This window comes from Diceros bicornis, chromosome 33 (genome assembly GCF_020826845.1).
Source record: "Diceros bicornis minor isolate mBicDic1 chromosome 33, mDicBic1.mat.cur, whole genome shotgun sequence".
NCBI classification, from domain to species: Eukaryota; Metazoa; Chordata; class Mammalia; order Perissodactyla; family Rhinocerotidae; genus Diceros; species Diceros bicornis.
Window position 1 is genome coordinate 22,673,923 of NC_080772.1, and position 14,786 is coordinate 22,688,708.

The window sequence follows — 14,786 nt, forward strand, 5'->3', positions numbered from 1 at the left end:
CATGTTTCTTCCTACTTTTGATCTCTCTTCTGTGCCTTGTTTTCAGTTATATTTTGTCTAGAATTTATCATTGTCATCAGTAGGAGGGTTAGCATGATACAAGGCAATCCATCATTACTGGAAGCTGGTGCCTTTTTATCTCAAATAAAAGAATATATTGTGATAAAGTATGCTAAGAAAGCTCCTTCTGTTTCTTTTTCTTTGGCTTCTTCATCATTTGTCCCATAAAACTGAAACAGTATCCTATTGATTAAAAAAATGATATTCATACTTTCCCATGAAATGATTGTCATATAAGCAGAATTTTCTATAGATTTGCCATTCATTGCTACAGAATTGAGAAATATTTCTCTGTAAAGTCACTGGAAATGTTAATGTGCACATCTGTAAACAGGCTTATCTTTTTTTTTTTAATTAACAGGTACCTATATAGCACTTAACATGTGCCAGGTACTGGTCTAAGCATTTTACCTGTATTCACTCCTTTAATCCTCCCATAAACCCAATGAGGTAGGTATGATGACTATGCTCATTTTTCAGATGAGGAAACTGTGGCACAGAGAGATTAAGTAGGAAGTGATGGAGCCAGGATTTGAACCTAGGCATTCTGGCTTTATTAGAACCTGCACTCTTAATGACTATGCTCTGCTACCTCTCCCAGTCTATGCTGCTTATACTAATTATGCTTTGGGTTTGTACTTGTTAATATTTGTGAATTTTTCAAGTTTTTCAATTAGTGGTATCTATCCTATTGGTTTATAATCTACTTTAAGAACAGGAGCCACATACTGTGTTACATAATAGTATTATACAATATACATACAGGAACTCCCTATTGAGTCAGATACCCAGGAAAGACTCAAACACAACTTCCCCTATAAATCTTGCCTAAAAATCCTAGAGAGTGTAAATAATTTTTTTTCTTCTGTACTTTCACAACATAGTATTTACATTTCTTTTGAGTGGTTATTTTTTCAGCTACTGCTTAATAGGATGGTGTTCTTATTAGGTTGAGGTCATTAAAGGTGGAGATCATGCCTTCATCATTTTTGTAGACATTCTACCCTGGCATCTAGCCCACATTGAATATAAATGGACTGTTGTTATTCTAAAACTATGGTAGTAAAAATATACTTCTAGGAGCTGGCCCTGTGGCCTAGTGGTTAAGTTTGGCACAGTCTGCTTCGGTGGCCCGTGTTCAGATTGTGGGTGTGGACCTACACCACTCATGAGCCATGCTATGGTGGCAACCCACATATGAAGTAGAGGAAGATTGGCACAGATGTTAGCTTAGGGGTAATTTTCCTCAAGCAAAAAATAACAGGAAGACTGGCAGTGGATGTTAGGTGAGGGTAAATCTTCCTCAAAAAAAAAAAAGAATATACTTCTATTTACCAGATGAGGAATCTTTGCATATCCATATATATGTACATCTTGTTTACAATAGGAATATCTTATATTTGTTTTTACTGTCACCTTTTCGAAGTCCTTTCATATCTACTATCTCTTTATGGAAAAAATGTCATGAGCTTTCATTTATTCATTCATTAATTATTTTCTGAGAACCTACTATGTGCCAGGTACTGTTGTAGTTGCTTAGCATATAGCAATGAAGAAAACAAAGTCCCTGCTTTCATGTAGATTTTATTTTTATGAGAAGGCAAGGATAAAAATAAATAATGTGTCAAGTGGTGAAGAAGAAAAATAACATAGGATAAAGAGATAGAATATGATGGAGAATACTACTTTAGATGGTGTGATCTGGAAAGACCTCTTTGAGGAAGTGGTATTTGAGTAGAGACCTGAATGAAGTTAAGAAGTAAACTTGTAAAATTTCTGGGGTTTAGAAGAGTTCCAGGCAGAGGGAGTAGCAAAGACAAAGGCCTTTAAGTTGGGAAAAACAGCAAGAAGGGTACACTGGAAGTGTGGGAGAAATGAGATGGAAAGCTAGTGGTGGTCGTGTGTGTGGGAGGCAGATTATGGAGGGCCTTGTAAAATATGGTAAGGACTGTGGGCTTTATTCTAAGTTTGGTGGAATTCATTGGAACATTTTGAGCAGAGGAGTGACATCTGAATTATGTTTAGCAAGTTCAGTCTAGATGCTGTGTACAGAATAGGATGTATAGGGAACAGGAACTGAACCAGAGAGACCAATTATGAGGCTATTGAAGTAATCAGGGCCAGAGATGTTGGCTACTTAAACTAGGATGGAGGCAGTGGAAGTGGTAAGACGTGTTTAGATTTGGATATATTTGAGGTTAGAACCAAGAGCCAAGAGAAACTCCTGAGGAATTTTTGTAGGGTATGAGAATAAGAAAGGAGTTGGAAATTATACCCATGTTTTTGTCTGAGCATCATGGTGAGTGTTAGTACCATTTACTGAAATGGGAAACATTGACAGAAGGATCGGGTTGAGACAGGATATATATCACTGCCTTTATTTTATATTTGAGGAAACTGAGGTGTAGATAAAGAGTTTTGGTAAGCCTTGGGATAGAATCCTCGTTGCCTTATTGCTAGCCTCAGATTTCTTCTAAATAAATGTGTCAATTTTTTTTTTTGTTATTAAATTTTCTTGCATGTTGATAACTCATGTTCATTTTTAAATTATTTCAAAAGAAGACCCTGAGCAAGGATGTTTTAAGAGTCTTTGGGATGTGAGGGCAAAAGTGATTACCAGTTTTGCTTTGGCTAAGCTGGCTGGCTAGGTGGGTGACCCCTTTTTCCCTCACTGCTCCACGTACATCCCTCCTGAAGCTGCGCACTCCGGTCAAAGAGGACACCTTCCCTGATGGAGGAGGACTGTTCTTCAGTCAAGGGTATACGAGTAGCTGCGCTCCTCTGCTGGGACCTCTAGACAAGCTCTAAAGGTCCATTTGTAGGAGAACGTAGGGTAGGTAGTCAAACTTCCAAGACTCCAGACACATCCAAATGAGGCACTGCATGTGGCAGTCTGCCTTTCTTTAAAAAAAATCTTTGGGGCCGGCCTGGTGGTGTAGTGGTTGAGTTTGCGTGCTCCGCTTCAGTGGCCAGGGGTCCGTGGATTTGGATCCTAGGGGTGGACCTACACACTGCTTATCAAGTCATGCCATGGCAGGCATCCCACATCTAAAGTGGAGGAAGATGGGCATAGACGTTAGCCCAGGGCCAATCTTCCTCAGCAAAAAGGAGGATTGGCAGCAGATGTTAGCTTAGGGCTAATCTTCCTCACCAAAAAAAAAAACTTGGATATTTTATATATTTTTTCAGATAGTAATGGTCAAAGAGCCTCGCATGTTGTAGATATCGAGTAATTATTTGCTGGATTAAATTGAATTGCTTTTTCATATTATGTATATTAACATACATGTTATAAAGAATATATTACTGAAGATGAATGTTCGTGTTTGCTTTGCAGGTATTGGTTTGTCTTGAAAAAGGGTTATCATATGGCTTTCAAATATAGCAGCAAAACTGATAACTTCGTGGAAGAACAAATTGATCCACATAAAGAAGTTATAGATAGAGTGACTGATTTGAGCATGCTCAGGCTTTTTGAGACCTACCTGGAAGGCTGTCCACAACTTGTTCTTCAGCTCTACACCTTCCTGGGACATGGCCAAGCAAATTTCAGTCAGTGTAAGTCTTTCTTAGCACCCTGTGTTAGGTGGATGCCACTGAGATCTTATGTCAACTATGTAACTCTTTGGCGGTTTTAGAATTTTTTAAATTGTTTTTCTTCTTAGAATTATTTATTTTTTTGAAAAGAAGTACATGGTTCAAATATCAAAAAATATGTAAAGATACATTGGCTCCTTCCCCCTTCTTCCCATTCTTTCCTTCATCTGCTCAGAAACTATTATTGTCAATTTTTTGATGGTTCTTTCAGAAAATTTTTTAAAAGCCTATATTCTTTTTTTCTTTTACAGAAGTGGTAACATAAAAACTCTTTGATTTTTGCACGTAACAATATATCTTGGAGATCTCTCCATATCAGTACAGAAAGAGCTCCCACATTCATTTTTATTATCTGCATAGTATTACAAATTATGAATGTATCATGATTTATTTAACAAGCCCCCTATTTATGTTATTTTAGGTTGTATCTAATGTTTTACTATTGCCGAAAAAAAAAAAATGCTGCAGTGAATAATCTTATGCATGCATCATTTTGCATGTGTGAAGTATATCCATAGAGTAAATTCCCAGAATTGGAATCATTGGGTCAAAGTGCAAATGCTACAAAACTAATGAAAGTCTTGCAAGTTGGCCAATATGTTGCTTCTTTTTATAGTAGATTTCCTCATTAGGGTAAAATGTTTATTTTTATTTTTATTATTTTTTGTGAGGAAGATTGGCCCTGAGCTAACATCTGCCAATCCTCTTTTTTTTTTTTTTTTGCTGAGGAAGACTGGCCCTGGGCTAACATCCATGCCCATCTTCCTCTACTTTAAATTTTTTTTTAATTTTTATTTATTTTATTTTTTTTCCCCCAAAGCCCCAGTAGATAGTTGTATGTCATAGTTGCACAGCCTTCTAGTTGCTGTATGTGGGACGCGGCCTCATCGTGGCCCGAGAAGCAGTGCGTCGGTGCGCACCCGGGATCCAAACCCGGGCCGCCAGCAGTGGAGCACGCGCACTTAACTGCTAAGCCATGGGGCCAGCCCATCTTCCTCTACTTTATATGGGACACGGCCACAGCATGGCTTGACAAGCGGTGTGTTGGTGCACGCCTGGGATCCATCCGAACCAGCGAGCTCCGGGCCGCTGCAGCGGAGCGCGTGCACTTAACCGCTTGCACCACCGGCCCAGCCTGTAAAATGTTTATTTTTAAAAGACAATTTGGTATTTCCATTTGAAAAAAAAGTCTTTTAATAGATGTTTAATTTGAGATGTTAAAAAACACTATTTGCTAAATAATAGTCCCAATTTTCGTTAATAACTAGGGTTCCATGCAGACTTGGGTTCATCTCACAGGAGCAAATTGTCGTCTTCCCTGGAGTTCCCTCTATGCTAGACTCACCTGTGAGATCAGTTCACTCCCCTAAACAGTCTCCCTGGTCCCAATTTCCCATAAATCTCTATACTGTAGCCCCTTCTAATATTTTTACCCATGCTTTGATTGTTAGTAAGACACTGAAATGAACCTACTGTGTATGAGACATCTTTTTCTTTGTGATGCAAAGATTTTGTGGGTTGGAACTGGAAAGTTCTGTGTTATAGAGTTCCTGAAGCTAGAAGTTCAACATTTAGAGTTTATAGCCTGTACTATGGTAGATCTGCTGATGATTCCAAGTAGTGCATAGGATCTGGACCAGCAATGGGATCCAGTGACAGCTATCTTTATGTTATGGTTCTATCCTCACCCTTTACTTTCTCCTTGAAGTAAGAAGTTGAGGTGTTAGTTAAAAATAGTAAAAAATGAGAAACGATCTAATTGTCTAACAATAGAAGAATTGGTAAATGTTATTGTAGATGGTATAAAAAATTGTGTAGCCACTAGAAATAGTATTCACAGATAACTTTTAATGACAGAGGAAAGTAATTCTAAAATAAAACGTAGGCAAAAAGCAGTTTATAAAATTTTCTATCAGCATGCTTTTAAGGATATAAAGAAATTATTATGTAGGAAAATGTCTGGAAGAAAATACACAAAAATGTCAACTGTGGCTGCTTCTGGGTAGTGGGATTATAAATGATTTTATTTTATCTTCTTTATACTTTTCTGAATTTCCCAGTTTTCTACAGTAACCATGTATTATTTTGACAATCAGGAAGAATAATTCAAAGTAGAATATCAGATTAGAAATATCAACAAATGTTTAGAAGATGGAAAGTAAATGGAAAACTTAGGTTATTCAAATCAACTCTACCCCGAAAGGCTAAATTATTTGAATCAATCCTCCCTCTGAAAATATCTGAAACAATTGGATAAATATTTTCAAAAGCCTCCATAAAAGCATAAAGCAGTCTGATGCAACAGGCCAAAATATGTGTGAAAGTGGGAGCGCAACAGGGTTAAGTAGGGCCCTGAAGGCATTTATACCCTGGGGGTCTGTACTGCACTTTATAAACAGCAGATTCAGTTTTGATGGCTTCCCAGGGTATGGAGGACTGAAGACAAAACTCAGGGTCCTCACAAGGGAGGGATGTCTGGTAGAAAATCCTAATCTGTAAAGCTGGTGTGCCAAAACGCACCCTCCTCAGGGTAAAAGTGAAGTTATCTACCTCACTCTCCACTTCCAAGAGACTACAAGGAATATTGCCTTGCTGCTGGGTAGAGCAGGAAAAAACAACCCTGAGAAGTTATAACAATATGATTTGCAACCAAAATTCATGTCTTTGGCTAGTTCAAAAAACAAAGCAAAACAAAAGACCCAAAAAACAAACTAATGAAGACCAAGCTATGAATATATTTTAAAGTGTTCCCGGACTGATAGTGCCCCTAGGGGTCTGGCAGAAACAAGTATAAATCCTCCCTGAAGGAATCTGCCTTTTCTTAGGCCTCAAATAAGTTTTACAAATGGTTGTCCAAGGAAAATGAGTGGTTTACAGTGGTTCATAGCACCAAAAGAAATCAGACACCATGAGTAAGAATCAGCAGAAAAAGAAAAAAACTTGTTAAGACTTTAGATATTGGAAATTACCAGATGCAAAGTATAACACATGCATCCTATTATGCTGAAAGAAGTAAATGGTGAACTTGAAAATACGGCATAGGAAACTATAAAAAAAATGAGTTGTATATTTGAAAAAGAAAAAAGTAGAATTTATGAGAATGAAAAAATTTAAGAATTGAAGTTAAAAACTCAGCAGATGAGAGAGAACTGTATATACAATTAGTGAGTCAATGCTAAGTCAGAAGAAATTATCCAGATTATAGTTTACTGAGACAAAGAGATGGAAAATATGAAAAAGATATTGAGACATGGCAAATGGGATGACAAAGTCTAATATACATCTGAGCAGCGTTCGTGAAGGAGAGGAGAGGAAGAATGGAGCAGAGGCAGCATTTGAAAAGTTAATAGCTGAAAAAATTTCAGAACTGATGAGAGTGACCTACCCACAGATTTAAGAAGCCCATCATCTCATAAGCAACTATGTAGAAAGAAATCCATGCTACCGCAGAAGTAGTAGAAATCCATATCACTACTATATACTTCAGACAGAAGTGTTCTGAGATGCAAGAAGGAATAAAGAGCAAAGAAAGTAGTAAATACGTGACTAAATCTAAATGAAAATTGACTGTATAAAACAAAAATAATACTATATGGTAAAGAAAAAGATACAATGAAAGTAAAAGACAGCAGTAACATGTAAGTCAGATGGAAGATAAATGGAGTTAAAATGTTTTAAATTCCTTGTATAGGCCAGAAGACAGGTAAAGCAAAGCTGGGTCTGTGTTTTTTGAGGTATAAAATTAAATTAGATAGACCCTATTTAAGAAAAAGAATATTATATCATGAAAACAAAATTAGAGATTGTGTTAGGCTGCTTGGGCTGCCGTAACAGAATACCACAGACTGGGCAGCCTAACCAACAGAAATATATTTTTTATAGTTCTGGAGACTGGAAGTCCAAGATTAAGGTGCCAGCACAGATGGTTTCTGGTGAGGGCTCTCTCTGTGGGTTGCAGACAGCCCCCTTCTTGCTGTATCCTCACATGGCCATTCCTCTGTGTGTGGAGAGAGAGAGATCTCTGGTATCTCTTCCTCTTCTTATAAGGACACCAGTCCTATCAGATTCAGGCCCCACCCTCATTACCTCATTTAATCTTAATTACCTCCTTAAAGGCCCTATCTCAAAATACAGTCACATTGGAGTTTAGGGCTTCAACATATGAATTTTGGAGGAACACAATTTAGTCCACAGGAAGTATGAAAATAAACATTTTTTTAAAAATAAGGGATGTAGTGTATATAGAAACTGAAATGTAATAATATAGATTTGAAATTTACACAATTATATAAGCCAATATGACTACAAGAAAATAATAAAATAAAAGAAAATAATTTTCTGTCTGCATACTCTCTGACTGGCTTTTGATTTGATGATGATGTTACAATTTCCATAGAGAGAATAGAAAAATTCAATCTTTTTTCTAGCATAGTTGATTGAAATTTGTTTTCTTATTATTTTTAATTTAGAAAATTTTCTTCCAACTTCACAAATTATTGATAATATCATCTATATTTTTTGGATTGTTTTCAATTTGGGAAAAACTCTACCAATTTCTTCAGTAATATGCTGTAAGATCAGAGGATAGCAAGATTTTTTTTGGATGAAATAACTAATTTGAAATACTGTTTGAATTGACAACACTAGTTAACTGTCAGTGGCTCATTTAGTGAATATTGGGAGTCATGTTTTCTTCACTGGTGTCAGTAATGTCAAATCAGAAAGAAATTAATAAGAATCTTTTTAGATGTGATTGGGCAAGGTCATTTCAGACTGAGAGAAATGCATAAGCAAAGGCATGGTTTGGCTAAGACAAAGAATTTAGTTTGGATAGAGAATAATGTACAGGTTAGGTTACCAAAATGATCAGAAAAAATATGTTGGAAGCAGGTAGGTAAGTGGGAAATGGGAAATAGCTTCAAGCTAATAGTGTTAACTGGATGAGGATAGACCAACCATCATGCCTTAACTTTAAGGAATCTAAGGCCTATTGATGGCAATATAGTGAAGTGTTAAGATCAGGCAAACTGCCTGAGAATCCTAGCTCTGTCACTTACTAGTCTTAATTATTCAAGCAAATCTTGTAAACATATCCCCCTAAACCTAAACTAAATGTATTCTCAACTCAATTTTCCTTTGGTCAGATCCCCAAAATGACCACAGCTGCTTCAAAACACTGAGGGAAAATGTGAGAGAGAGTAAGTAGGAGTAGAGATAGGGAATTTAATCAACTGCAATTAAAATGTCTTATTATTCCAAATTTATAAAAATATCTGACAAAGTGAAAACATTGCCAGGGCTTTGCCAGGTTTGGAAGGAGCTTGGGAAAGCATGAGTCTCTGAAATTTAAGCTTCACTACCTTCATGGTAAATTCACCTCTGGGTAACATTAATTAACTTTAAACTTGGATATGTTTAATATGCATCTTGTTATTTCTAGGGAAACCACCAAAGAATAAAAACAGCATCTCACTGGGGGACGTGGGTTATTAGATTGAAAGGGTGAAGAAAAATGGTCCATACCAAGCCCATCATTATAACATTTCAGAGAAGCAAAGATAAAGATAAGATTCTAGAAGATTTAAGAGAAAAAAAGATTGCTTAAGGTTAGAGAAACTGAATGGCATGGAAATTCTTATCCATAACACCTGGAATTAGAACTTAATAGAGCAATGACTTCAAAGTTTCAATAGAAAACATTTTTTAACTTTGAATTCTATTTCTAGCAAAACCGTGTATCAAGTATAAGGGTAGAATAAAGACATTTTGAAACATACCTGGTCTCAAAAAATTTAGCTTAGGTGCAACTTTTCTCAGAAATCTCTGGAGAATTCTTGATCAAAACGTGAGAATAAAGCAAGAAAGAAATATGAGAACAGGAAATAGGAAGTCACCACAGAAAAGAGGTGAAGGGAGGTTCTGGAAAGATGGGAAGCAAACCTTGAGAACAACAATCTTAGAGCAGGAGGATCATATTCTTGAAAAAAAAAAAAGAACTAACAGATGTCTGTAGGAGAGTTTTATTAATTAATTAATTTGAAGAATTTTCTAAGAAATATAGTAGTCCTCCCTTATCCATGGTTTCGCTTTCTGCACTCTGAAAATATTAAATGGGAAATTCCAGAAATAAACAATTCATAAGTTTTAAATTGTGTGCTATTCAGAGTAGGTAATGAAATCTTGCACCGACCCGCTCCGTCTCACCCAGGACATGAATCATCCCTTTGTCCAGTGAAAGCACACTGAGTACGCTACCTGCCTATTGATTACTTAGTAGCCATCTCAGTTATCAGATTGACTGTCACGGTATCACAGTGCTTGTGTTAAAGTAACCCTTATTTTACTTAATAATGGCCCCAAAGTGCCATTAATCTCTTGCTGAGCCTAGTTTATAAGTTAAGCTTTATCACAGGTGTGTATGTACAGGAAAAAACATGGTGCGCAGAGGGTTCATTGCTATCTGCTGTTTCAGGCACCCACTGGGGGTCTTGGAATGTATCCCCTGCTGATAAGGGGGGACTGCTGGACTGATAGGGTCATGAAAAATAAGCAAGTAAGGAAACAATGAAAAGTTTTAAAAGAAAGAAAATATAATCAGAATGCAGTACTTGGCTGAGCAGTAAAAAAACACGCTGTACTTATGTAGTCGTAATAAGATAAACACTGAATATTGATTTTAGGAAAATTGTGATGTTACTCTTTTGGGCAGATTGGGGGAGAGGAAAATGCAAGGAGGGTGTGTATATGTGCTGAATTTTTTTCTTCCCAAATAGGAAATCAATGAGTAGTGTCTAAAGCAGATAAATTAAGAAATAGCAGAATATGTGTTTTCTTTAGAAATATGATAGTAAATGTCAGAAGAAAAGCTAGAAGAATTGATAATGATTTTTTATGGGGGTTGCAACTGAGAGGTAAGGAGGGGTAGAGCAAGGTTCTGCTCTTTTTCTTATAAGTTCTGTAGTACTTTGACTTTTTAAAACTATGTATATGTGTCAATTTGGTAGAAATGAAAATCAGTTATAAAAAAGACATCACGGGGCAATTTACTGGGAAAGCAATGCTTTAATTCAAATATTTTTGAATTGAAAGAAAAGACAAGAAGTTCCACTAATTGTGTGATCCAGAGTGGTATGTGCTAAAACCAGTAGAGTGGACAGAGGCTTTTATAATCCTCATAATTCTCTTCAATAGGTAAATCTAGCTTGTCTGCCTCTCTGTCCTAATATATAGACCTCCAATGAGGCTAAATGAGAATGACTAACATTCTGTATTCTGCTCTAAATTATTTCTTTCTCATTCTCTAATATCTTTGCTTTCAGTTTTGTAAAAGTCCCCAGCTTTGACAGTGGGGCTAACGACATGCCTTTCCAAGGTAGTAATGAACTTACTCTTCTGTTATTTGTTGGGGGGAAAATGGGGTAAAGATGTCAAGCCTACAGAAATGTGTAAGTTTTAGAACATATTTACTCATTTTATCCATTATCTTAAAGATATGTGAAATTGAACTTGTTGGTACCTCATACTTAAGTTGAATTTTGTTTAACCTCCCTTCCTCCGTTCCTTCCTACCCCCCCCACCCCCGCTTGATGCTTTCTCTTAGTGAATTAGGTATATGCCCAAGATCAAAGCCAAAAAGACTGGAAAAGCTAGGACTATAACTCTAGTCTCTTAGAGAACTTCCAGAGTGTGCAGTTTCCACAATACTGGTTGCTCAATAAAATTTGTCCAATGAATTTATTCAAAATCTTATAAACCAGTCTAATGTAGTGGTTAAGTACACCAACTTTGGAATCAGGCAGATTTAGGCTCAGATCTCAGCTCTCTGCAACTTGCTAGTTGTATGACCTGGGTCAAGTAATGTATATTTTCCAAGCATCAATTCCCTCGTATGTAATATTGGAATATTAATATCTATTTCAAAGGATTAGGTGAGATCAGCATATAAAGTGCCTGACGTGTTTGTGGGTGTGTGTATATACAGATAAGCCATGTATGGCATATAGTAATTAATATTGCTATTATTATTTCTATAACAATATATCTTTTTGAAATTTTTTGTTTTGCAGATGTAACCATCGTGGTCTCATGCTGTGCTATTTCTTGGTCGACTGTTGATTATCAAGTAGCTTTAAGAAAATCCTTGCCTGATAAAAATCTCCTTAATGGATTCTGTCCCAAACTCACATATCTCTTTTACAAATTGTTTACATTATTATCTTGGATGCTGAGTGTTGTACTTCTTTTATTCTTAAATGTTAAGATTGCTGTATTTCTGTTGTTATTGCTTTGGTTTTTGGGTATCTTGTGGGCATTTAAAAAGCAAACTCAGTTTTGTGCTTCCATAGGTATGGAATTCTTATACAGGATTGTCGTTGGATTCATCCTTATCTTTACATTTTTTAATGTTAAGGGACAGAATACCAAATTTCCAATGTCTTGTTATTATATTGTAAGGGTACTGGCCACATTGGGGATATTAATTGTGCTCTGGGTTTGCTCACTTTCTGTTTTTACTTCAGACTATTTTATACCTATCAGTATCACTATAGCTCTTACTCTTCTCCTTGGAATTATTTTTCTTATTGTTTATTATGGGACTTTGCACCCAAACAGAAATGAAGAAACAAAACCTGACGAGATTGATGGACAGTCAGTTCAAAGAGACTGTAGAATGAAATATTTCCTTATGGAATAAGCTATTCACTTAAGATGTATGTTTTCTTATCTTTTGTTTCATTGTTTAGTAAAGAAAACGTTTTGTGTATGTTTGTGTGTTTCTTATATTTGCATTGTTTAATTTGAGATCAGTTCTGGTACATTAATTATGAATGTGAGAGAACATAATAATATATATATATTTTTGTGTGTGTGAGGAAGATCAGCCCTGAGCTAACATCCGTTGCCAATTCTCCTCTTTTTGCTGAAGAAGATTGGCCCTGGGCTAACATCCGTGCCCATCTTCCTCTACTTTATATGGGACGCCGCCACAGCATGGCTTGACAAGCAGCGTGTAGGTCCATGCCTGGGATCCGAACCCGTGAACCTTGGGCCGAGGAAGTGGAGTGTGTGAACTTAACAGCTACACCACTGGGCTGGCTCCGAGCATAATAATATTTTTATTATTTAAATTAATTTCTTATTTGGTTTTGAAGGTCTTGGGTACTCAGATATACTTGCCTATTGCCTGGTAGAGTTGCCATCTGGAGCCTGAATTGGAAGAAGTGGTCTAGTTCCCATAATTAGGAGGCTGGAGTTGAGCTTCCCTCCAACTTTTTCCTCATTGTTCCTGAACAAAAACTGATGCACCTGTTGTGGAAAATTGCAAAAGGAAGAGCAGAGCAAAACACTCCTTCTTCTTTCCTCTGTTGTCTTGGTTCGGTGCATATATTTTGAGTTGGGGACAAATTGAGTAGAGGAAAAGGGAAAGGAGGGAAAGAGGAAGACAAGAAAATATAAAATTTGCCATCTTAACCATTTGTAAGTGTTCAGGGTAGTAGTGTTAACTATATTCACCTTGTTATGCATCTCTTTTAACTTTATCTTGCAAAACTGAGACTGTTCCCGTTGAACAACAACTCCCTATTTCCTTCTCTCTCCAGCCCCTGGCAACCAGAATTCTATTTTCTGTTTATATGAATTTGACTGCTTAAGATACCTCATATAAGTGGAATCATACAGTATTTGTCTTTTTGTGTCTGCTTATTTCACTTAGCCTAATATCCTCAATGTTCATCCATGTTGTAGTATGTGCCAGGATATTCCATTGTATGTATATGCCACATTTTCCCTATTTTATCCATCACTGGGTTGCTTCCACCTCTTAGGTATTGTGAATAATGCTGTAATGAACATGGGTTTGCAAATATCTCTCCAAGATCATGCTTTCAACTCTTTTGGATATATCCCCAGAACTGGGATGACTAGATCATATGGCAATTCTATTTCTAATCTTTTGAGTAACCTCCATATTGTTTTCTACAGTGGCTGTACCATTTTATAATTCCACCAACAGTGCACAAGGGGCTCAATTTCTCCACATCCTCACCAGCACTGGTTATTTTCTGTTTTTTGGATAGTGACTATCCTAATGGGTGTGAGGTGATATCTCTTGGTGGTTTTGATTTAGATTTCTCTATTAGTGATGTTGAGCATCTTTTCATATACCTGTTAGCTATTTGTATATCTTCTTTGGGGAAATGTCTATATCTGATTAAGGGGTTATATCCAAAATGTAGAAAGAACTACAACTGAACAACAAAAAACCCCCAAAATAACCTAATTAAAAAATGGGAATAGGATTTGAAGTAACAAAATCATATTTCAATAGTTTTATGCATTATTCCCTTTAGCAAGAAGTAAATTTTGGTCCTAGGAGTAACAGGGAGGGCAATTGGATTAGAGTGAACTCCTGGAAATAATGAAGTTTTTTCCATCAATTTTTTTTCTTTTTCAGTTCCTTTTTATTTTCCTTGGGTCACTTCTTAATGAACGAGTCTTCAACAGTAGCCTTCTCTATCGCCAAGAGAAAGAATTGCCATTTCCACATTTAGTCTTATACCTTAATATAAAACTACTGTATAGCTTTTGGAAAGAAGAGTGAACTTACTGAATACAACAAATTTCAACTATCAAGCTATTTGAAAACAATAAGTAAATGTTGAGTGCTAACTCTGTTCCCAGCACCCTCCTAGGTACTGTTGTGGATACAAAACAAGTCCAGAATAGAGTTACATACTGAAGCATTTACAGAAACCGACAAGCTATCTTTCAGAATGCTGATTATAATGTTTGTAATTTTCATTTTATAGTAAATGAAACAAGTAAATATTGAATAACAGACATGGTTATATTTATATACTTAGAGTATATAAAACTCAATAAGATGTCCCCTGTGCTACTCTTTGAGAAAGTTAGGCAGCGTGGAAGAACCATTTACTCTTGTAGGAGCTAGGGAATCTGTAGTTTACTCTGGGCACATGATCCTCGTATGTGTGAACCCAACCTCCCTATTTCTTCATTTATGGTGTTATGTGTATACGTGCGTGTCTGAGAGAGTGAAGATGGGAAAAGAAGTAGGGTCACCTAGCAGCACTTGAGTCAGAATCTTTGTCATAATGGATCAAAAGACT

General features: G+C 36.4%; 1 protein-coding gene across 2 annotated transcripts in view; it reads left to right on the forward strand.

Moving 5' to 3' along the window:
• XKR9 (XK related 9) overlaps window positions 1-14,494 on the forward strand; it is a 47,089-nt gene extending 32,595 nt beyond the window's left edge. For both annotated transcript variants that reach the window (XM_058528869.1, XM_058528870.1), the window contains 2 exons: window positions 3,398-3,618; window positions 11,724-14,494. In XM_058528869.1, the coding sequence (XP_058384852.1) occupies window positions 3,398-3,618; window positions 11,724-12,352 (850 nt within the window). In that variant the 3' untranslated portion in view covers window positions 12,353-14,494. The remainder of the gene's footprint in view (window positions 1-3,397; window positions 3,619-11,723) is intronic.
• The last annotated feature ends 292 nt before the right edge of the window (window positions 14,495-14,786 follow it).